Source organism: Marmota monax, unplaced genomic scaffold, assembly GCF_021218885.2.
Source record: "Marmota monax isolate L192 unplaced genomic scaffold, Marmota_monax_Labrador192_F-V1.1 WCK01_AAM20220418_F8-fsc00024, whole genome shotgun sequence".
NCBI classification, from domain to species: domain Eukaryota; kingdom Metazoa; phylum Chordata; class Mammalia; order Rodentia; family Sciuridae; genus Marmota; species Marmota monax.
In genome coordinates this window covers 3746858-3771728 of record NW_026695224.1, presented here as the reverse complement: position 1 = coordinate 3771728, position 24871 = coordinate 3746858, and the positions used below count along the sequence as shown (strand labels likewise).

The 24871-nt window shown below is 44.3% G+C and overlaps 1 protein-coding gene across 1 annotated transcript; it reads right to left on the bottom strand.

The window, feature by feature from the left end:
- Window positions 1-211: 211 nt before the first annotated feature.
- Window positions 212-24871, bottom strand: CUNH16orf78 (chromosome unknown C16orf78 homolog). The gene is made up of 5 exons (XM_046434555.1): window positions 24722-24871; window positions 21734-21811; window positions 21009-21126; window positions 2721-2976; window positions 212-359 (listed from the first exon to the last, which is right to left on the bottom strand). The coding sequence occupies exons 1-5, from the start codon at window positions 24869-24871 to the stop codon at window positions 212-214; spliced, it is 750 nt and encodes a 249-aa protein (XP_046290511.1).

Sequence of the window (24871 nt, the reverse complement as noted above, 5' to 3'; positions counted from 1 at the left end):
CCCTTTCCTGGGGGCAGGAGGACGGTTGGTTTGGACTTGGGTGTCGAGGCAGAGCCCACCCAGGCACAAGGATGCACGCTCTGAGTGTCACTGTCTAAAAGAGACGCACTTTGTCTGGAGGGCTGTGGCCATGGGCCAGAGGGTGGCTGGCACCTGGTGGCCAAGGGCCCCAGGGCAGGAGGACCCGCAGGCTGTGATGGCGAAGAGCCGCTTAGGGGGCTGTACTGGAACTTCGGCCGAAAACCTTCTTAGAGTCGATCTCTGACTCGTTCATGTGGGGGTGGATGTCCATGTTGAGCCCCGCGTCCTTGCAGAGTTTGAGCAGGGTCCGGATGTTGTTCTTGGACAGTCTCAGGTACCTGCACAGGAGAAGGGGTGACAGTTGCAAGTGGCGTCAGGGTAGCCTCTGTCTTCACAGATAAGGGCTTACCTTTAAGGAGCGCACCGTGTGGGACCTCTCCAGGGGACTGGCTCTCCAGACACCAGCGGTGAAGGGGGTAGGGTGTGGCCGGAGGAGTGGGTCGCTGGGGCGTGGCCGTGGGATGTCACATGGTGGGTCTCTCTGCTTCCCGATCACCAGGCCAGCCGCCCCCCCTCCACCACATTCTTCCATAGGGGTTCAGCCTCACCTCCAGCCCCAGGAATGAAGTCGGCTGTCTATGGCCTGAGAGCCCTGAACCCTGAGTCCTCACGTACACTCTCCCCCTCTACAGTGGGTTCTGGTCCAGACTCTTAGTCACAGCCGTGAAAAGAGCTGATTGAAACATCCACTCGTCTCAAGTAAAGGATCAGTGGAAGGAGAAGCTACGGAGGAGACAGGGTGCGTGTGGGCGTCCTCAGCACAGGGACCTGAGCAGTTCCATCAACAGAGGAATTCTTGAGCAAAGAGCCGACTGTCCCAATCTGAGGGCTCTTAATTAAAATGCCATAATTAAAATGGCACTAGCAAGAACACAGTGTAACGCGGCTGTCACCTGAAGCCAAGTGGGGAGAAGAGCCTAGAGTGTAAATCATTGTGTGCTGTGTCTCCTCCGAGGCCCCTACTCCGAGAGATGCCCAGGGCTTCGGGAAACACGGAATGGTGGCAATAGTGGCCAAACAGCGCTAGGGACAGAAGTGCATGTTTTATGCTAGTACTCTTCAGGCACTTGAGAAAATTAGGACACTGATTGACGCTGTTTTCTGAAGCCCCACAATCTGACGTATGTTGAAGGATGGAAGAGATTCCATTTTTACTGTAGGTTCTAGAAAGTACCCCTGCTGTTCTGGCCAGAGAACTTATTCCACCATTAACCCTGACCTTCCTTCCTCCGTGAGGGAAGGAAGCAGGGCACTCAGGCCACCTGCTGGTGGTACTTTGCTACAGATGGTGGAGGAGGAGCGGCCTTTGGATGGGAATGGCCTCCTTTCTCCTCCCGGAACCTCCCAGAGCTCACCTGTTCTCACACCCTCACCTATCCCCACATCCGGACCACCCTTTCCTTGGCTCCAACCGCAGCCCCTCCCCTTCCTCCCTGACCAGCCCAGCCTCTGAGGTCCCCCCTTGGGCGTTCTTCATGAGCCCACTCTGAACCACTGCATCCTTCCCTCGAGTGGTTTTATAATGGCTTCCTACGTGGGTCTCTTTAAATACTCTCTCCCCCTCCTTGGGGGGCCACAGTCCTATCCAAATCTCTTTTCTTCCCACCCTGGAGTCAGATTCAGAGTCAGAAACACATGATCGGTCTGAAAGCCACAGCCAAAGTCACCCAGTCATGGATTGCCCACCAGGGCCACCAGCTGGGGACTCTGCCTGTTCATCCTGCAGCCAGTGAACCATCATCCCACTGTCCCGCCCCTTAGCTGGGCAGGAAGCAGAGCGCGCGTGGCAGTGGGGCCACTTGACTTCCTGCCACCGTGGTGGCCGTGTGACACCAGGGATACATTTATTGATGTTGATCTCACAAGGACAACCACATCACTCTGCTGTCTCCTTTCCCTTCAGCTAATGTTCTGGAACTTTGTCATTTATGTCTTTATAGTAAGGATAACACCGGGCCAGGGAGGGGGATCCTTGTTTTTTGTTTTTTTTTTTGGGGTGGGGGGAGGGTGGAGGGAGGCCACGCTGAGAAACAGAGAGTCCTGATAAATGAGTGAGCAAGCAAGAAAGGAGGCCTTTGGTAAGAGCAGCCTCCATCAAATGGCCTCACTTGGTTCATGGTCCTGCTAGGAGTCTGAAGGTCGGAAACTACAGCAGGATGCCCTGGGGACTGTGGCTACCACTCCACCCCACAGTGTAAAGGATCTTAGTAGAACTTCCTGTTAAGACCAGACCACAGGCAACTCGTTCTTTTTTTCTTCTTTTTTCCCCCCACTCAGATTGAACCCAGAGGCAATTTACTACCGAGATGCATCTCTCATCTCTGGTTCTGGCTAAGCTGCTGAGGCTGGCCTGAACTTTCGATCCTCCTGCCTCAGCCTCCAGACTCGCTGGGATGATGGGCAGGGGTCACTGTTCTTTTTTTTTTTTTTTTCCTTTTTGAATTCTATTCATGGCTTCTATTGGGTAACCAATGCAGCTATTGGAAGGGTGGCACCACGGGCAGGTGAGGCTGCTGGGGAACCCACTGGCTTGGCTGGAACCATCCTTTGGGACTCAAGGCGGGAGCTGTCTTGGGTCCCAAAGCTCCGAACCTGGAGTGAGCGCAGCCTGCCACTCCCCTCGCCCCGGGGCTGCTCACCGGCAGCTGAGCACCTCCTCGGGCTTGAGCATCTTCAGGGACTCCATCTTGGGCTCCGTGCTCTTATCCATGAGGGTCTTCAGCTTGCGCTCAAAAGACACGTCCTGCGCCTTGCTCCCCCAGTCTCGTATGAGGGTCCCCCTGCGGCTGCTGAAGATGGCTTCCTGCAGCGGCGGGTCTCCGATGCTGCTCTGCCGGCGGAACACGCTGGGCCGCTGAGTGGACTCTAGGGCGATGGCGTCCTTGATGTCCAGCTCTGAAAAGGGACAGATGCCACCGTGAGTCAGCGCCGGGAAGGGGAGAGGCGAGCGGGGCTTCGGGTCTAAGGAGGCGGCTTGCAAGGCTCCCCAGAGTCCCTTTGCACCATTGGATCTCCCTCCATCTTTCCTCTCCGCCTTCCTCAGGGAGAATTCACCTAAGGAAACTGGTCTAGAGGGAAATCAGAGGGGACAAGCTCTGGGGACAGGAGCGATGCTAAAGGACGAATAGTTCGTTAGACAGAAAAAGGGAGGAAATGACTGCAGGCTGGAGGGACAGCATGCATGGAGCCACAAATATGCGAAACTGGGAACATCTGAGGTGACCCAAATATGGCATTCCTACAGGATACAATCCTACTGGGGCCAGAGCTTGAGATCTTCATTTTTTTTCTTCTTCTTCTTCTTCTTGTTAAATTCCTCTAATTATTTTATAAACTTTTACTTATGAGAATGGAAATGTCTTCTACCCATTGCATTTTTAATTGATGTGACTCCTATAAAGAAAAGTCTATTACGGTTTCTTCAAATGTATTTGTCTAGTTCACCAACAAACAGTGCATTTTGTCAATTAGTAAATTTTATTGATTTTTTTTACAAGACTATCTTGACTTTGGCAGAATCATATTTGAGAAAAATTAAAAAAAATGTCCTCCCACTATTTATAAAAATTATGTTTTCTTCTTGACATAGTGCATTTGACAGACCCTGTAAAATAATGGGAGGATCAGGTGGTCTTTGCAATCTCTGTTTTTTTTTTTTAATTTTTTTTTTCAGAATAGAAATTGATGCTGTGTTCTAGGAGAATCACCATTTGAATATTCTTCTTAATACAAATGGGGAATCCCTTGAGGAAAGGACCATAGACTTTTCTGAGACTATCTGATCCTCTTCTGGGTCAAAGTGGGCCTATATTGGAAATAGCCGTCAAGGGCTCTCTAGGGAGGTAGGGGCATGGTAGTCTCATGCCTGTATCAAACTCATTTAACAAATTAGAAATGCGAAGATCAGAAAGCTTAGGCACTGGGCACAAGATGCTATATCTAATTCGTGATGAACTTAATGAACCTAGGTGGACAGCCCCTTTTCCTGGGAGTCTGTGCTGGCCACTCTTTGGGACAATATTGATCCACATTTCTGGGTCTGTGGTTGAACAGGTAAGTTGTATTTCCCGTGGGCCATGTTTGGGACTCCAGGACCCTACATGGTATTCATGAGTCAACAGGGTGTTTTGTTCTGTGTCCCTCTGCGTTAGCAAGGCACTTAGCATCTGCAGGATACTCTGGCCATAGGTTCCCAGCAGGGAAGGCCAATTGAATTCCCCTTGCCCAGTCCCAGCTACTCAGATTTTGCCAAGATTGACTTTGGAAATGTGTTCCAATTGTTTCTCAGGGTCTTTTATTGCCCACATCAGGCAGAGGGGAAATAACACCAGATAGCTTGCCTCGCAGGCACAAGTTCAATCCCCAGCCCCACAAAAATAAATAAATAAAATTTTAAAAAATGTAGTTTTTAAAATAAATTGTGCAGTTTATATATAACCTATGGAGAAACCTAATTTTTTGGAATGCATTTTGTGTTTTAAAAAATTTTTAATATATATGTTTTAGTTATCGATGGACAGAATGCCTTGATTTTATTTATTTATTTTTATGTGGTGCTGAGGACTGAAGCCCGGGTCTCACATGTGCCAGGCAGTTGGCTCCACCGCTGAGCGACAGCCCCCGCCTTGAGAAAGGTAATTTTGACCGCAGCAGCATGAAGGCTGGGAGAGGAAGGAGCCAGCGAAGTCATTTCTTGTACCTTGCGGTGGAGTGAAGGTCAGTGATTGGAAGTGAGAGACGAACTGCCGCGACTCCCGACTAAATCAGCCAGGGTCACTCCAGGTGAATTGGGCTGGCACTAAATAATCACACAAAGTCAGAGGAAATACCTTTTTCTGGGGGGTTCAGTGCCCCAGCTCCCACAAGGAAGACTGGCAAAAAAGAGCGAGAGCGCCCGGAGCCCTGCCGATTGAGGGGAAGACACTCAAAAGTTCCACCAATAGGAAGCGAGGGGTTGGGTTTCAGGGGGTGGAGCCCAGTCGCGTTGGGTGACGCCCACTCGCAGAGCTCCACTCCCCTGCTGATTGGAGGTGAGGTCCCCCTGCTTTTCCCTGCAGCAAGCCGGTCCCACACCCCCATTGCTCAAGGCTAAGGGTGCTGAGCTCCTAGGTGGCAGCTCCTGATAATGAACTCCGTAAATTCCATGGTGTAGCCTCTCCTCCTCCTCCCCCTCCCCCTCCCCCTCCCCCTCCTCCTCGTTTTTGTAGCTGTAGATGGACAGCATGCCTTTATTGTATTTCTTTATTTGTTTGTGGTGCTAAGGATGGAACTCAGTGCCTCACAGGTACTAGGCCAGTGCCCTACCCATGAGCGGCAGCCCCAGCCTGTGTTCCTGATGACTGCCTTTCTAAACCATCCTAAGTGAGGTGAAATCTCAGGGTGGTTTTGATTTGCATTTCCCTGATCTGCTAAAGATTTGAGCATTTTTTTTTCATGTATTTGTTGGCTATTTGTATTTCTTCTTTTCAGAAGTGCCTCTTTAGTTCATTTACCCATTTGTTAATTGGGTTATTAATTTTGCTGGTGTTAAGTTCCTTGAGTTCTTTATATATTCTGGATATTAATCCTCTGTCAGAAGAGTAGTTAGCAAAGATTTTTTCTCCCATTCTGAAAGCTCTGTCTTCAGATTCTTCATTGTTCCCTTTGCTGTGCAGAAGCCTTTTAATCTGATGACATACCATTTATCAATTCTTGATATTATTTCCTGAACTTTATTAGTCCTCTTGAGGAAGCAGTTGCCTGCACCTGTATGTTGGAGTGTTGACCCTATGTTTTCTCCTAGGGGTTGCAAAGTTTCTTGTCTAATTTCTAGGGCTTTGGTTCATTTTGAGTTGACTTTTGTTTAGGGTGAGAGTAAAAGATCTAGTTTCATTCTTCTACCTATAGACAAACAGTTTTTCCGGCCCTATTTGTTAAAAAGGCTTTTCTTTGATGTATGTTTTGGCAACTTTGTCAAGGATTAGATGACTGTGTGGGTTTGCTTCTCTGTCTTCTATTCTTTTCCATGGTCTATATGTCTGTTTTTTTAAAAAAATATTTTTTAAGTTATCAATGGACCTTTATTCCATTTATTTATATGTGGTGCTGAGATTTGAACCCAGGGCCTCACACATGCCGGGCAAGCACTCTACCACTGAGCCACAACCCCAGCTATGTGTCTATTCCTATGTCAGTACTATGCAGTTATTGTTACTGATGCTCTGCAGTATAACAGGTATTGTGATACCTCCAGTGTTGCTCTTTTGACTTAGCATTGTTTGGCTATTCTGGGAAGCTTGTTCTTCTAAATGAATTTTAAGATCCATTTGTTTATTTTTGCATTTATTACTTGTGCTTTTAGTGAGATATCAAAAAAATCATTACCAAGGCCAATCTCAAGGAGTTTTTTTCCTATGCTTTCTTAGCTTTATAGTGTAAGGTTTTATATTTAAGTCTTTAATCCACTTGGAGTTAATTTTTGTAAGTGAGATAGAGACCTAATTTCATTCTTTTGCATATGGATATCCAGTTTTCCTAGCACAAACCACACTGGTTTGGTTACCATAGCTTTGTAGTACAGTTTGAAATCAGGAAATCCAGCTTGCTCTTTTGTCTCAAGATAACTTTGGCTATTTGGGGTCTTTTGTGATTCCATCTAAATTTTAGGGGTTTTTTTTTCCTTATTTTTGTGGAAAATGACATTGGAATTTTAATGGGCATCATGTTTGATGTATAGATTGCTTTGGTAATATGGAAATTTTGACAATATTAATTTTTCCAATCCACAAATACAGGATAGCTTTACATTTATTTTTGTTTAATTTCTTTTGTTAATGTTTTATAGTTTCCAGTACACGCATCTTTTACCTCCTTGGTTACATTTATTTCTAAGTATTTTATTGTTTTTGATGTTATTGTAAGTAGGACTTTTTAAAAAATCTACTTTTTAAAGTAGTTTGTTGCTACTGTAAAGAAATGCAATTTTTTATGTTTTCATTTGATATCCTGCACCTTTACTGAATTTACTAATTTTAACAGTTCTTTGTTGGCATCTTTATGGTTTTCTATGAATAAGATCATGGCATCTGAACAGAGACAATTTACTTTTTTCTTTCTGATTTGGATGCTCTTTATTTCTTTTTCTTGCCTAGTTGCTTTGGCTAGGACGGAATTATGTTCACTAATAGTGTAAGAGTAGGCATCCTTGTCTTGTTCCTCATCTTAAGAATAAAGCTTTCAGCTTGTCACCACTGAGTCTGCTGTTAGCTGTGGGCTGGTCATGTATGACCTTTATGATGCTGAGGTACACTCCTTCCATACCCCGTTTGTTGAAAGCCTTTATTGAGAATGGATGTTGAATTCCTTTGAAAGATTTCTTGCATCTATTGAGATGACCATCTGATTTTTATCCTGTGCTTTGTCAATGTGGTGTATTGAATTTATTAATTTTCACATGTTGAAACATCCTTGCATATAAATCCCACTCGGTCATTGTGTATGGTTCTTTTAATCCAGTGTTGAATTGGGTTTGTTGGCATTATGTTGAGAGTTTTTTGCATCTAATTTTATAGGGATACTGGCCCATAATTCTTTTCTTGTAATACCCTGATCTGTCCTTAGTGTCAGGATAATGATGGCCTGGAGTTAGGAAATGTTCTTCAACTTTTTGGAAGAGTTTGAGAAGGAGACTGATATTTATTCTTATTTAAACATTTGATAGACAGTGCTGTTGTTGGGTCCTGGGCTTTTCTCTGTTAAGAGGTTTTGTCTACTAATTAAATCTTCTTACTTGTTATTGGTCTGTTCAGATTTTCTATTTCTTCACATTCAGTCTTGGCAGATTTTATGTTTCTAGGAATTTATCTGCTTTTTTTAGGTTATACAGTTTATTAGTATATAATTATTTAAAACAGTCTCTTATGATCCTTTGCACATTTGCGACACCAGTTGTAAAGTCTACTCTGTATAAGTCTTCTTTTTTCTTGGTTAGTCTAAACTAAAGTTTTGTCAATTTTGTTTTATCTCTTCCCCAAACCAACTCTTAGTTTCATTGACCTTTTAAACTGTTTTAGTCGACTTTATTTCTCCTCTAGCTTTATTATTTCCTTCTTTCTATTAACTGTGTGCTTACTTTGCTATTTTTCCAGTTCCTTGACGTACAAAGTTAAGTTATTTACTTGAGGTCCTTTCTTTCTTTCTTCTTTTTTATTAATATAGGCATTTTATAGCTATAAATTTTACTCTTAGAATTGCTTTTGCTGCCCCCATATGTTTTGGTATGTAATGTTTCCAATTCCATTTGTCTTTTAAGATATTTCTTCACTTCCTTTTTGATTTCTTCTTTAATCCCTTAGTTATTCGAGCAGTGTGTTTAATTTGTTAAATTACAAAACTTTGATTGCATACAAAAGTCGTCATTTATTTAAAAATTTCCAATTTGTCTCCTATTATTGATTCTAGTTTTATATCATTGTGGTCAGAAAAGATGCCTGACATGATTTTGATCTTCTTGATGTGTTAAAAGCCTTGCTTGTGTCCTGGAGAATGTTTCAGATGTGCTTGAGAAGAATGTGTATTGTGCTACTATTGGGTAGGATGTTCTGTACATATTAGGTTCATTGGTTTATAGTACTTTTCAAATCTGCTGTTTACTTATTGATTTTCTGTCTGGATGACCTACCTTGTAAGAGTTGAATGTTAACCTCTACTATTATGATTATTATATTGTATTTAATTTCTCCTTTCAATTCTGTTAATATTTGTCTTATCTATCTGGATACTCTGATATTGAGCACATAAGAACTGCCCTTTTTTCATTGTTATACAATGACCTTCTTTACCTCATGTGACAATTTTTGGGAGGGCTACCGGGGATTGAACTCAGGCGCCCTAGACCACTGAGCCACACCCCCAGCCCTATTTTGAATTTTATTTAGAGACAGGGTCTCACTGAGTTGCTTAATGCCTCACTTTTGCTGAGGCCAGCTTTGAGCTCACCATCCTCCTGTCTCAGCCTCCCAAGCCACTAGGATTACAGGTGTGCACTACCGTGTCCAGCTCATGTGACAATTTTTAATTTAAAGCCTATTTGGTCTGTTATAACTCTAACTACCTCCTGCTCTCTTTTGGAATCTAGGTGTAAAATATCTCCACCTGTCCCTTCCCTTTCAGCTTACATGTGTTCTTAAAATGAGTCTCTTGTGGCAGCATATAGTTGGAGTTTTGAAATTCACTCGGATACTCTATTTTAATTAGAGAATGTTATAGCTTGGATGTATTCCCCAAAGTCATGAGTTGGATACTTGATTCCCCCAAATGGTGGCGTTGGCAGGTGGATCCTATTGGGAGGTGTTTGGGCCATGGGTGCTTTGTCCCCTGTCGGATGAATGGATTAAGGTCATTATCAAGAGCATGTGGTTATGAAGAGGGTCCACCCACCCCTCAGGCTTTGTCTCTTCTGCACACACTGGCTGAGCCCTTCACCTTCACTACTTTATGACACAGCACAAAAGCCCTCCCAGGATGCTGTCAACCTGCCCTCGGACTTCCCAACCTCCAGAATGGTGGGCCAAAGAATCTTTTCTTTATGAATTACTCGGTCTATAATATTCTGTGGTCAACAGAAGATGGTCTAAATCAGAAAATTTAATCCTTTTACATTTAAAGTCATCATTGATAGTAAGGACTTACTATTATTATTTTGTTGTTTTGTGCCAGTTTTGGAATTTCTATCTTCTTGTCATCTCATCCTCCTTCTGAGTTAGGACCTCAGGCTTTTTTCTCTGTGGTCCACGAGGCTTACATGAAGCCTCTTAACTGTTATCACATTCTGTTTCAAGCTCATGACAACTTAACTTTGATTGCATACAAAACTCTATTTTTACTTCTCTCCCATTTTATGTTTTTGATGTTACAGTTTACATATTTTTCTCTTCTGTATCTACAAATTATTATGGTTGGGTTTTTCTGTTTATATTGAAATTCAATAGCCTTACCCACACTACAGGAACTTGATTCTGAATGCATTTCTGTTTTAAAAATTTAAAGGGAGACAATAGGATTTTTAGAAGAAATCAAAAGAATAGCTCTGTGGGAAGAGGAGGAGGGTGAAGAGATGGAGGTAAGTTGGATAGCAGACACCAAAACACATTTAGACAGGAGGAATTAGCTCTGGTGTTCCGTAGCACAAGGGAGTAACTGGAGGCTACAAAAATTTATGATATATTTCAAAATAAGTGCAAGAGTCTGGAGATTTTCCAACAGATAGAAATGATAAATGTTTGGGGAGATGGAAATGCTAATTACCCTGATTTGATAATTACACATTCTATACATGTGTCAAATTATAGTGTGCCCCACAAATACATACTGATATTTTATGTGTCAACTATAAAAAGATAAAAATATTAAAAAGTTTGACACTAGTAGGCACAATTAGCTTTTTATAGTTATAATTTTAAAATATGTTTGTTTTTAACTTTCATATTAGAGTTGAAAGTGATTTATACACCACCATTACAATAGTAAAAAAAATTTAAATTTGACCATATACGTACCTTTGCCAGTGAGTTTTATACATTTGTATGTTTTTATGTTGTTAATTGAGTGTCCTTTTATTTCAGTGGAGGGACTCCTTTGGCATTTCTTGTAAAGCAGTGATATAGTGGTAATGAACTCTCTCAACTTTTGCTTATTTGGGAAGGTCATTATCTCTCCATTTCTGAAAGACAGCTTTAGTGGGTATAGTTTTTTTGATTGACAGGTTTTTTTTCTTTCAATATTTTAAATATATTATCCCACTCTTTCCTGGCCTGTGAGACTTCTGCTGAGAAATCCATCGCTAGTCTCCTGAAGGCTGCCTTGAATGGGACACGTTGCTTTTCTATTGTTTTCAAATTTTTCTCTTTGTCTTAGGCTTTTGGCAATTTAATTATAATGTGTAGATGTCCTTATGTTTAACCATTTGGAGACCTTTGTGCCTCATGAAACTGGATGTCCAAATTGGGAGGTTTTCAGCCAATATTTCCTTAAATGATTGTCCAGTTCCTTTCTTTCTGTCTTCTTCTCGAACACCCAAGAGGAATATACTGTTTTGCTGGATGGTGTCCCATAAATCCTGTAAGTTTTTCTTCATTATTTTTTTCTGTTTGCTGCTTAGCATGGTTTGGAATGAAGTGTTCCCCCAAAGCTCCTGGGTTAATGCAATAATATTCAGATGTGAAATGATTGGATTGGGAGAGCTGTAACTTAATCAGTGCACCCTAGTTAGAAGCGGCTGGTGGTAACTGTAGTTAGGGGGGCTGTGGCTGGAGGAGTTAGGTCCCTGGGGCCCTGCCCTGGAAGGGTGCACCTTTCCTGCACTTCCTTGCTCTCTCTCTACCCACTAACTGCTATGAGCTGACCAGCACTTCTCCACTACTCCCCTTTGCCATGATATTCTGCCTCATCTTGGTCCCGGAGCAATGGACTTGGCCAATCACAGACTAAACCTCTGGAACTGTGAGCCAGAATAAACTTTTCCTCGTCTAAGTGGTTTTTGTTGTATACTTTGGTCACAGCAATGAAAAGCTAACACAGAAATTGGGACCAAAAAGTAGAGTCATTGCTGTGACTGACCTGACTATGTGGCTCAGAAGCATTTGCAACTGGTTTGCAAGAGGAATTTGGAAAAGTTGACACATGCAGGCTGGAGAAGTCTTGACATGTTGTAAGCAGTTTAATGGGTCATACTAGTGGGAGTTTGGAAGTACAGAATGTTGATAGGAGTGTGGATTGTGCTTGTGAAGTTTCATAGGGGAATGGGGACTCTATTAGGAATTGAACTGGAGGCCATTCATGTTACATTCTGGCAAAGAACTTGACTACATTTTGACCAGGTCCTGAGACGTTGTGTGGGCCTGAATTCTGAATTTGTGAGGGCAGAGGAAATTTCAAGGCTACACGGGCTTGCCAGCAGTGACATGGACATCTCTAGCAGCATTTGGCCAAGTTTTTAAAAAAATTTTTTGTGTGTGAGACTCACGAGCTTAGAAGGGGGAGTTTAAAAGCTTACAGCTTGACCAGAAAAGTACTTGTCAAACCCGGGCCAAGAAAGTTGTGCTTATTGAAGAGATTACATCCCCCAAAGAGATGCTAAGTACTTTGCAAGTCAACTTGAGGAAAGATCCTTCAGGGCATCATCTCAGGAATTTGCAAAACTACATGCATTGCAAAGTTCCAGGGTCTAGAAGGGAAAATCCCTTTGAGAAGAGATCACAGGGGGCACCCTGCTCACACAGGGGGCCTGGGAATTTGTTTCACCATACTCAGTCACCCAGTCCCTCAGAGGCTACAGCAACCAAGATCCCAGGGGATCCCACGGTGGTGTGAGCTGGCAGTCGATCTTGGCACCATCTACATGCTGCTGGTTCTGCTGGAATGCAGGGTTCTGGAGTTAAGGGGTCATGAGGCTTCCACTGAGATATCCAAGGAAGGCCTGGGAGACCATGCAAAGTGTAGGAGCCTTGAAATCTCTGTGGGCTGCCCTGAGAGGGTGATGTGTGATGGAGGCCCCAGGAATTAAGAAATGCCAGGAGTGTGTGCTGCCTGCTGAGAAAAACTGCTGACCATGGACGGAGTCCTTCAAAGGAGAGCCCAAGTGTGTTGCAACCAGCAAGGGCAGAGGGTGGGCCTGCCCTTTGGAGAAAGCATCTGGCTACCATGGGTTCTAGATCTGTCTGAGGAGTTACAGGGCCTGTTTGCCCATCTGGTTTGTAGTCTTCTTGCACCCCATCCTTTTTTTTTTTCTATGCCTGTTTTGAAATAAGAACATTTACTCTGTGCCACTGTATACTGGACATGTGTAACTTGTTTCTGATTCTGACTCATAGCCAAAAACTTGCCTTAAGTCTCAGAGGAGACGTCAGACTTAGAATTTGGGGCAATACGTGGACTGTTAAGACTGTGGGATTCTTGTAGATGGACTAAATGCATTTTGCATTTTGAGGTGAACCTGAGCTTTTAGGGGGGCCAGGGGCATCTCAGCCATCTTATGGTTTAGATATGAGGTGTCCTCCCACAGCTCCTGTGCTCATGAGTCCATCCTAATTTGAGTGGACTAACTGGGTGGTAACTGTATGCAGGTGACTGAGGAGGTGAGTCACGGGGGTGTGCTCTGGGACAGTGCTTTGCCCAGTGGCCCCCCTTCCTCTCTCTTTCTCTTCCTGGTTGCCATGAGGTGAGCAGGGCCCCTCCACCATGCCTTCTGCCATGATGTTAGGTCTCACTAGGGTCCCAGACAATGGACTTGACTGACCATGGGCTAAACCTCTGGAACCACAGACAAAATAAACTTTTCCTTCTCCAACTTGTTCTTGTGGGGCATTTTGGTTACAGCAATGGAAAGCTGATAACATATTCCTCCCACTGGATAACTTCAAATAGAGTGTCTTTGAATTCACTTGTTCTGTTCCCCAAGTCTGCTGTGAAGGTGCTCTCTAGTCACCTTTCCTGACGAGACATTGTATTCTTCATTTCTTGGTTATCTATTTTGTGAATTTCTTTCTTTCTCACACTTTTCATTTTGCTCAAGTATTGTTTTCCGACTTCTATTTAGTTGTCTGTTTTCTTGTAATTCCCTGAACTTCTTTAAGAGGATTATTCTGAATTTTTTTCAGCCGGTTCATAGAACTTCATTTATCTTTTTGGGGGTGGTATTGAGGATTGAACCCAGGAGTACTTACCCACTGTGCCACATCTTTAGCCCTTTTTATTTTGAGACAGGGTCTGGCTAAGTTGCTTAGGGCCTCACCAAGTTGCTGAGGCTGGCCTCAAACTTATGATCCTCCTGCCTCAGCCTCCCAAGTGGCTGGGATTATGGGCATGTGCCATCACACACAGCAGATCTTCATTTCTTTAGGGTCAATTATTGCAGCTCTATTAATTTTTTTTTTGTGTGTGTGTGTGGAATCATGATGAAACTCACTTTAAATATAGAGACACAAATAAATCAGGAAGAGCAATGTACCAGTCATAGAAGCTGAAAACGTTTGGAAGCTATCAATGCTGAACGAAGATAATGGTAGTGAATATGAGGAGGAAGAGAAGTAGATGAATAATTTTCAGGAGTTAGGAGCTGAATGACCTGAAACCTGGTCATGAGGTTGAGAGGAGATGGGGCAATTGATAGAACAGGATCTCTGACTTCTGGCTTTGGCCTCTGTGTTGGGGTATGCCATTCTCTGAGGCATGCAATGTGTGCCTGCTCGGTTTGCTGAGTCTCTTGCAACGTGAGCTAATGTGAGAATTGAGCATGTAGTTGGCTCCATGTCTTCCTAGGCTTTGCTTTGTCTTGAACTTGTCTCCCAGTCCAGATCCCACCCACTCAGTAGGACTTTTACCAGCCTGCACAGGAAGTGCCTCTTGCTGAGCCCAGTCCCAGCCCTGCCTCACTCAGTTCTGGGTGCCACATCTGAATACCCAGTGTCTCCCAGATGTCTCTATAGATACCTGCTGCTGTGCTTAGGCTGGCCCCATTTCTGCCCCCTAGTGGCTGCTCATTGTATTACACTAGGGAAGACGAGCTGTCCTCATTTTCCAACAGGGTGTTTGTCTTGGTAGGGAGAGAAGAACCGGACAGCGAAGGTTTCAGTAGCTGACAAGTCAGCCTGCCCTGCTGCATCCTTGTTAATTGAGAAGTAAATACTAATTACTTTTTATCAGAGCATGATAATTATACATAGTGTTGGGGTTCATTTGGACAAAATCATGTATGCAAAGAATTTGATTTCAATTCCCATTTCTCCCTCCTCTTCACCCCTTTATTTTTGATTGGTACTTTCTACATATAAAGGTGAAATTCCCTTTGGTACATTTGTACTGTGTATAACATGATTTTGTTAAATTCATTCCATATTTATTCCCCTCCCCCTTCCTTCCTCTCTTCCTCTTGCTCTCCTCCTCTCCATCCATCTTCCCTTTATCTTTATGATAACTGACCCCTTCCCCCACTGCCTTCTTTCCCTTATTTTGCTCTGGTTTCCACCCATGAGAGAAGACAATCCACTCTTGATTTTCTCACTCTGGATTATTTCACTTAGCTTGATTTTCCTTCATTTACTGTCAGGTGTCATCATTTCATCTTCTTCATGGCTGAGTAAAACTCCATCCTGTGCATCTATACCACATTTCCTTTATCCATTCATCTACCGATGACACCGAGGCTGGTTCCATAGTTTGGCGATTGTGAATTATGCTGCTATAAACAAGGGTATGCATGTGTCACTGTAGTAAGATGACTTCAGTTCTTCAGGGTACATGCCCAGGAGTGGGACAGCTAGGTCTCTGGTGGTTCCAATCCTAGTGTTTTGAGGAATCCCCACACTGCCTTCCAGAGTGATTGTACTAATTTGCAGTCACACTAACAATGTATGGTTTTATCTTTTCCCCCACATCCTTATTATTATTTGTATTGTTGATCTTTGACATTCTGACTGGAATGAGATGAAATCTTGGTGTAGTTTGGATTTCCATTTCCCTGGTTGCTAGAGATGTTGAACTTTTTTTCATATATTTTGGCCATTTGTGTTTCTTCTTTTGAGAAGTGCTTTATTTAGTTCTTTTGCCCATTTATTGATTAAGTTATTTATTTATTTATTTTTGGCATTGAGTTCTCCAAGTTCTTTAGGTATTAATCCCCTGTCAGATAAGTAGCTGGCAAAGATTTTTTTTTAACATTCTTTAGACTATTTTTTCACTTTCTTAATAATCTCCATTGCTGGTCAGAAGCTTTTTAATTTGATAGCATCCTCCTTATTGTTTCTTGGTTTTATTTCTTGAGCTTTAGAGGTCTTGTTGAGGATATCAATGCCTGTACCTACAGGATGCAATGTTGATCCTATGTTTTCTAGCAGCGGCAAGGTGTTTTGATCTAATCCTAAGTCTTTGACCCATTCTGATTTGACTTTTGTTTAGGGTACAAGGGATCTAATTTCATTCTTCTACATATGGATATCCATTTTCCCCAGCACCATTTGTTTTAAAAGCCTGTCTTTTCTCCAACATGTATTTTTGGCAACTTTGTCAAAGACAATGACTGTGTGGGTTTATCTATGTCTGATATTCTGTTCCATTGGTCTTCATATCTATTTTGACACCAATACCATGCTGTTTCTGTTATGATAGCTCTGTAGTATAATTTCTGATCAAGTATTGTGATACCTCCTGATTGCTTTTCTTGCTCAATATTGCTTTGACTATTCTGGGTCTCTTATTCTTCCAAAAGAATTTAAAAATAGTATTTTCTAGTTCTGTGAACAATGTCATTGATATTTTTCTGGGCATTTCACTGAACCTATATATTGCTTTTGGTAGCCTGGCCATTTTGACAGTATTAATTCTGTCTATCCAAGAACATGGGAGGTCTTTCCATCTTCTAAAATCTTCTAAATTTCTTTCTTCAGTTTTCTATCATTTTCATTGTGGAGATCTTTCATCCCCTTAGTTAGATAATTTTTGTTTTCATTTTTTTTAGGTTATTTTGAATGGGATGGTTTTCCTGATTTTTTTCTCAGTAGACTCACTGTTGGAGTGCAGAAAAGCTATTGATTTATGAGTGTTGATCTTGAATCCTCCTATTTGCTGAAAAGCTTTTTTTTTCAATTAAATGTGATGTTGGCTTTGAGTTTGTCATACATAATCTATTTGTGTGTGTGTGTGTGTGTGTGTGTGTGTGTATTGGGGGGCTGCTGGGAACCGAACCCAGGGCCTTGTGCATGCAAGACAATCACTCTACCAAATGAGCTATGTCCCCAGTCCCAAGTTTGCATATATAATCTTTAGGTTGGGGTAAGTTCCTTCAATCCCCTTGTTTTTAACATGAATGGTGCTCTATTTTACCAAAGGCCTTTTCTAGATCTATCAAGATGGTCATATGATTCTTGTTCTTAATTATATTTAAGTGGTGAATTACATTTGATGTGTTGTAAGTTGAACCAGCCTTGCATCCCTGAAGTGAAGCCACCTTGATCATGGCATATTATCTTTTTAATATACCATACGTTTTTAAAAAATATTTTTAATGTAGATGGACACAATACCTTTATTTTATTTACTTATTTTTTTTATGTGTTTCTGAAGTTTGAACCCAGTTCCTCACACATGCTAGGCAAGTGCTCTCCCAATGAGCCACAACCCCAGTCCCATTTGAAGGCAGTTTGCTAAAATTTTATTAAGGATTTTTTGCATCTATATTTATCAGGGAGATTGGTCTATAGTTTTGTTTCCTAGGGGCACCTTTGTCTGGTTTTGGTATCAGGTGATTCTGGCTTTATAGAATAGATTTGGGAGTGTTCCCTCCTTTTCAGTTTCATGGAATAATTTAAGAAAGACTGGCGTTAGTTCTTCTGTAAAGGTCTGGTAGAATTCAACTGAGCATCCATCAGGTCCTGGGGTCTTCTTTGTTGGAAGGCTTTAACTTCTGTTTCAATTCCATTACTTGATATTGATCTATTTAGGTTTTCTGTATCTTCCTGTTTCAATTTGGGCAGCTCATATGTGTCTAGAAATTTGTCAATGTCCTCTACATTTTGCAGGTGCTTGGAGTATAAATTTTAAAATTTATCTTTTCAAAGAGCCAACTCTTTGTTGCAGTAATAATGCATTTTTTTTCACATTTTCATTAATTTTGGCTCTGATCTTAATTATTTCCTGACTTCTACTGATTTGGGACTTAGTTTGTTCTTCTTTTTCCAAGGCCTTGAGGTGAAGCATAAGCTTATTTATTTGAGATCACTCTGTTTTGTTTTTTTTTAACTAGACACTCAATGCCATGAAGTTTCCTCTTAGTGCTGCTTTTATACTGTCCCAGAGACTTTTATATGTTGTATTTGTGTTCTCATTTGTTTCTAAGAATTTCTTCTCTCATTTCTTCTTTGATCCATTCTCCAATTAAAGGAATATTGTTTAATCTTCATGTGAGCATGGGGTTTCTATTATTTTCCTTGCTATTTATTTTTAGCTTCATTCCGACATGGTCTGATATGATATATGGAATTATATATTTTTTTCTTTTGTTTTGTATTTGCTAAGGCTTATATTGTGACTTAGAATATGGCCTATTTTAAAAAATATTTCATGAACTGGTGAGAATAAGGTAAATTCAGCTGTTTTGGGGTGAAGGATTCTGTGATGTCTATTATATCCATCTGTTTTATACTGCTTTTTAAGTTGGTGATATCTTCATTGAGTTTAGGCTTTGATGAACTGTCCATTGGTGATAAGGGTGTGTTGAAATTACCCCATTTTATTGTATTGGGGCCTATCTGGGGTTTAATATCAAGGAGTATTTTCTTTTAATGTAATTGGGTGTCCTGACATTTGGGGCATAAATGTTGATATCATGATACCTTCTTGTTGGCTTGTTCCCTTTATCAGGATGTAGTGTAATCATCTCTTCTGATTAATTTTTACTTGAAATCAACTTTGTCAGATATGATAAAAGCTTTCCAGATCGTTTTTGGACTTAATTATGGATGTTCTCCCATCCTTTTACCTTCATTCTGTGGATATCTTTGCCTTTGAAATGAGTCTTTGGCAATCTGCACATGGCTGGGTCTTGTCTTTTGATCCATTCCTGCTCATCTGTGTATTTTAATTGGTGAGTCGAGACCATTTATATTCAGTGTTATTATGGATAATGTGTTTGTGGTTTACTGCTATTTTGATACTTTTGTTTTATTTAAGTCCGTCTTGATTCTCATTTAGATGATTAGTCTTCTGTTGACCTTCATCTGTGTGGAAGTTTGGGGGTTTGTTTTGGGGGTTCCTCTGTGTGCATTTTATCTTTGAGAATGATTTAGTCGCTATAAGTTTCTTTTAGGGAAGGGACTGATTCTGTCTAGGAAAATACCTTGAAAGGAGGCTACTTTGGGAATGGGATAAATGAAAGAAAGATCTCTCCAAACAAAAAGCTGGTGGAAATGTGTGGAGGAATGCAGAGGAGGGGGAGAAGGAAAGGATGGTGAGAGGAAGGAATGCTGGGCAGGACGGTACGGGGGCGAGGCAAGCAAGGTGTCTTGGGCAAAACTGAAGAGGTCTCAGTGTCAAGTTGACACCAGTGCTGGGTCAGTATTAGGCATTGATTTGTGCCCTGGGTGCCTGTCTTAACCTCGTCCCCGTCTTGGAATTGAGGAAAAACCTCAGGAAGCTACTACCTGCAAGGAACTATAGCCAGGAAAAACCTTCTGGGGGTAGGGGACAAAGGACTTTGAACAGGGGTGCGTCATAGTCAACCTCTGGTTTCTTTGCTGTCGAATCTGATACAATTCCTTCCTTCAGTTGCCTCCAAACCTTCAGTTAAATTTGCTTATGTATAAAGGCTTCATGTGACAGGTTTGAGGAGAAATCAGGAAATAGGGCTTTTCTGCGTCTGGGTTGGCAGAGAGAAGGGAAAAATCTACTGGAAGCAAGAGAGAGATTGAGGACCCAGGAGGACCAGAACTTTGGAGCCAGACATGACACTGGGGACTCACAGAAAACTTGGGAAGTCCTTGCCATAGGACACAAGCCAAACTTGTTTTTTTTTTTTTTTTTTTTTTGGTACCAGGAATTGAACTCAGGGTCACTCAACCACTGAGCCACATCCCCAGCCCTATTTTGTATTTTATTTAGAGACAGGGTCTCACTGAGTTGCTTAGCACCTCACTGTTGCTGAGGCTGGCTTTCAATTTGCAATCCTCCTGCCTCAGTCTTCAGAGTTGCTGGGATTACAGACATGTGCCACCCCGCCCAGCCCAATCTTGTTTTTTTTTTTTTTTTTAATAATTTTTTTTTTCATTTTGGAATGATTATGGATTTAAAGAAAAATTGCAAAGAAAATATGGAGTGTTCCTATACAGTCTTTATTCAGTTTTCTTGAATGCTGACATGTTTTATGCCCACGGACCATTCATCAAGACTAAGAAATAAACATTGGTACATTACAGAGCTTTTTTGGATTTTATCAGTTTTTCCACTAAAATGCTATTCAGGGACTCAGTCCAGGATCCTATACTGTATTGAGAGCGATCATATTTAAATCTGAGAGGCAACTGACTACAGTTTGATTACAAGGACTTTGGTGTATTAAATAAAAAGGGGGGGGGGAAAGGACATATTTTGGGCACAATCGAGGCAACATTAGGTGGTAGAGTCGGCAGCTCCCATTCAAAGGCTCTTGCCTGCTTTTCCCTTGGGCTAGCAGGAATCCCTTCCAGATTTCTCTTTCACCACCTCCTTCTGTTTCAAAAGGCCTTGCACAACTAATGCATCTGCTATTCTAACCTCATAATACACCAACCCCAAATTTTAGCAAAATTTTTACTTAGCAATCGTCACTGATATTTATTGAGCATCTCCTCTGTGTCAGGGTGGGCACTGTACATGCAACATCTTGCTGAAGCCCCTCAGCCACACTATGAGGCAGGTAATGTTATTGTCCCATTTTACACGTGAGAAAACTGGACCATAGAGGTGGAGAGGCTTGCCCAGATCACAGAACCCTGAGTCCATTACAAAGTGATGGAACCAGGTTCAGAACTTGGAAGTGGGGATTTGGTGTAACTGACACCTGCTCCTCCTTAGGTGTGAGCAGTGCCTTGGCAGGCCTTCAGGTCTGCAGGTGTGGCACCTTTTGTGATTGACATATTCACCGTATCTAAATTAATTAAATAATTGGGAATTCATGGGGTCAGTGTTACCAAAATGACCTGGGAACTCGGAATACATTATATTGATTTCCTGAGAAGAGAGAATTCACAGGGGTGGCTGGAGCTACTGGCCTCCTGTCCAGGTCACCCCCTGCTTGCCATAGGGTTTCTGACACCTGGGTGCACAATGGTTGGATTGACGTGGATGCCTTTGAGCCAAGGATGGTAGGAGTTTTGGTTCCTCTGATAGGAAGGACCTCAGGAGGACACTTCTGGGCCCCTTACCAGACTTCCTGGAGCTTTCCTTGTTATAGACGGTGGATGCTATGCTGAGGCGGGTTCCCATTTGCTCTGACCCGTACATCCTCCGGTAGAGGGCTTCCTCATTCTTAACAGAGTTTTTCTTGACAGCGTTGGAAGGAGCAGGGGAGAGGTACATCTTTGTTACGGGGTCTGCTTTGTCCACTCCCCCTTCCCCCCCCCACCACCACCAATTTTAAAGGTTTGCTCAAAGACCCACAAAGGCAAAGAGGAGAGAGCTGCCCTGGCCTCTGGGCGAGTCTTGGAGGGGGCAGGGAGCTGCTCCCATGCTGTCCTCCCATCTCTCCCTACCTCAGGGGGAGGCCGGGAGGGGCCAGAGCCCCCTAGGGCTGGGGCTGCCCCTGTAATCACACGACCAGGGGGTTCTTCTTACTGGGTCGCAGGGTTCTCCTCTTTCAGATGGTACTCCTGAGAGAGTGGGGGAACGGCAGGTGGAGGAGGATGTCCTGCCGTGACACTTTGCTACAGGTCTGCAGGGGTTGGTTGGGTGAAGCTGGACAGGGTGGGAGGTGGGTGCAGGTGGTTCATCTGGGTGTCGGTGTGGGGCAGGAGTGCATTGCAGAGCCCTGAATTTAAAAATGTAGCTGGACACTGCAGGCGGGGAGTGGGCTCCCCTCATCCAGATGGTGAGGCCACGGGGCGGGGCGGGGGGAGCTCGGTCACCTGGGGGGTCACCTGTTGGCTCCTACCTGCTGTTTCACTACTTTGCGTTTTTTCTTTTCCTTCTCAGCGGCTTTGGGGGGCAACTCCACCTTGGTTTTTGACTTCTGAAAAGGCAGAAGTGGAGAGACCTTCAGTGTCCTCATGAGGATTCCCAACTTCCGTCCCCAGGGAGGAGGAGTCCCCCTGGACAGTAGGCTGCTGCTGCCCCGAAACCAGAGGCTTGTCTTCCTGTTCCCCTCCCTGTCCCCAGTTCTCCAGGTACCTGCTGCTGCTCAGGACACTGCCCCAGGAATGACCTTCTGGACCTCAGGTCTGGTCTTGCCCCTTTCCACCTCAATCTGTCTGTGGCTCCTTGTCACTCAATCCCCTGTGCTCCCTCAAGTGGCCTTCTGCCTGTCACTTCCCTGCCCAGCCCCAAACTGCACAGCCGGAAAGCTGTCTTGCAGCAGAGCCTGCTTACCCAGGCCGCACCCCTCCTCTCCTCCCACCCCACTCCCCCATCCTGTCTTCCCGAAGTAGCCATCACACTAAACGTCACACTAGGTCCTGTCCTGTCCTTTCCCTGAAGGCTCCTCGTGACTGTCAAGGAGCCGAGCATTCCCTGCTCTGAGTCTGAGCTCCTTGTTTGTGGTCTGTGTTGGCCTTGCAGGGCCACAGTGGAAGCAGGGAGGGTCATCAGCCATCTCTAGGGTCCCGTGGGCAAAGAGCCTCACAGGGCTGCCTGAAAGAAGCTCCTCAGTCTGTAAGAGCTGGGGCTGGGGGTGCTGAAGCGTCCCGGGACAGACGGAGTTGAGGTTCTCCTCTGGAGATGAGCCATTTGTAATTATTATCATTATTTTTTGTGGTGCTGGGGATTGAACCCGTGGCCTTGTGCATGTGAGGCAAGCTCTCTACCAACTGAGCTAGATCCCCAGCCGTGGGCTGGGCCACTTGGAGCAGCTGAGGTTCCGGGTCAGGCTGCCTGGGTTGGAATCCTGATTTATCTGTCATTCAGGGACTGCATAACCTTGGGTAAATCACTGCTCTCTCAGTGGCTTTTTCTCCTTAGCTGAGGATTGGGGACAATGGTAAGATCTACCTCCTAAGATTCTCATGAGAAATAGGTGATTTTCTGCAGGTAGGTTCGAAGCTGCCCAGGAAGGATGTGCCGAGGCAGGCTTGGCGCAGGTGGTAGGCATGTTTCCATGGTGGCCGGGTGGAGGGAGCTGTCCAAGGGCTTCAGGGATGGGACATGCCAGATTGCCTTCTAAGGAGAGCGGAGTGGGTCCCTTCAAAGTTTTGTTGGGCTTAGTGGGGCGGGGGGAGGGGGCTGCAAGTTGGGACCAGGGCTGAGTTTTCAGGTCAAGAGGAGAGAGGGTAAAGCCATCTCCTCAGGGTGGTCCTCCTTCCATGGCCCCAGCTATCAGTCCTCAGTATCCCCACAGGGGCTCCTGGAGTATCCCAAGCGTCCCCAAGGCTGGGTGGAAGTGACATGGTGAAGCCTTAGACCCAAGGAAAGTGCACCAGCCACAGTTCAGAGCTCTTGTGGCTGGGACTCTGGACTTCGGGGGTCTTCTTTGATGCCAAACAGGTCACAGGAGGCAGCAGTGATCTGAGATGGTGGCAAAGCCCAGATTGCCGTGACCCATCCCAGAAGGAAGGAGAGGAGGCTGAAGGGGCTGGAGGGAGGTGGACAAGCCTTTTCCCAGCCAGGTCCACTAATGGGTCTCCCGCCACCTCCTGCTGTCCGGGACCTGCCACGTAAGATCTGTCACCCTCTTTCTTAGGAGCTTCTCTAAAATTCCAGAACAAATGTTCCCTCACGGGGTCCCAGATTATTTACAATAAAAGCCGTGTGTACGGTAAAGCTGTAACCCTAGTGAAGGAGATGGGGACATTCTAACTGTGAAGGTGAATAGGATTCTGTGATCAAGACTGAGTTCTGAAGGAGGCGGCTGTCGGTAAGTCATGAGCACCTTAGTGGAAAACGTGTTCATCAGGTGTCTTTTAGATTGTCGCAGGGAATTAGCTCTCAAGGCCTTTTTGGCTGTCTGAGAAGCAAGCAGGTCAGGAGAACCGGGGCGATCCCCAAGGGCAGGGGTGCCGAACCGGAGAAAGCCCAGTGCAGGCCGTTACGGGGCGTTGACCTAACGGAGTCCATGAGCTTGGGAATCGGATACCTTTGGGCTTGAGAACTGGTTCTGCCCTTAATTAACTGTGATCTCAAGAAAACGGCTTTGCTGCACCCCCGTCTCCTTATCCTCCAGTTGAGGGGTGGTCATGGCTCCTACCTTGGAGCCGGCCTTGGAGCAGCTGAGGCATTAACCCCTCTGCGATGCCAGGCCAGTAAGGGAAAAGCTATTTGTAGGGTGAGCGTCGTCACTAGTAATGCTGCTGTCACCCATCTTGCTCTGGGGTCAGAGGAGACAAGATCAGGTGGCATCTTCTGCAGAGGATACCACTTTCCAAGGACGTGGCTTGGTTCTTCATAGCTGATGGCCTGGGGTGGCGAGGTCTAAAGTGGTTGCTGGACTTCCTCGGGAAGGACTCCACCTGCCAACCCCGAGCCCCCAGGAGCTGCCCCTTGGCCCTCCCAGATCCTGACCGAGGATAACAATCCTCCTGGTTTGACTAAGCTGGAGCCAGTCTTTCCCTGACCTCCGACTGCCTTTTTCTTAGAACATTCGTACTTTAGGAAACGTGCATTTGTCATTTATTTGTCTCTGCCCCTCTGTGACATAAATCTTCTCTCAGCCCCTTGCCCATCTTCCATGCAGGAGTGTCCCTCCAGGACCTGGAGCCATTTCTTGAAGGACAGTCAAGAGAGGCTGGACTCCGATGGGTCTTTGGGGGGTGGGTAGGAGGCTGAGGAGCACCAGTCCACAAACACGAGGGCCTACTGTCCCCAACCTCCCCCCAGCATCCTCCAGAACCTTGCCACTAGCTCACTGTGGTGCTTAAAAAAAGGCTCCCTCATCTTGTTTGGGGGGAGATGTGAATAACGTCTTCCCGCCATTTTTCTTGGCAGTACCCACCTGGAGACCTAGCTTCTTCTTCCCCCGCCTCCGCTCCAGCCACTCCAACACCCGAGTGAGGTCGGACATCCGCCTCTCCTCGGGGGTCCTCCAAACGGACTTCCTCTCCGTGGGCATGGCTCTCTTTGGGTCCTCCTGGTCCTGGGACAT

What these genes read in the sequence shown, in the direction of transcription:
- CUNH16orf78 (XM_046434555.1), bottom strand. Translation starts at nt 24,871, where the DNA reads ATGTCCCAGGACCAGGAGGACCCAAAGAGAGCCATGCCCACGGAGAGG. An exon ending in GCAAAGTAGTGAAACAGCAG is followed by an intron (nt 21,127 to 21,733) that starts GTAGGAGCCAAC and finishes AACGCTGTCAAG; the next exon opens with AAAAACTCTGTTAAGAATGA. An exon ending in GAGGAGGTGCTCAGCTGCCG is followed by an intron (nt 360 to 2,720) that starts GTGAGCAGCCCC and finishes TCTCCTGTGCAG; the next exon opens with GTACCTGAGACTGTCCAAGA.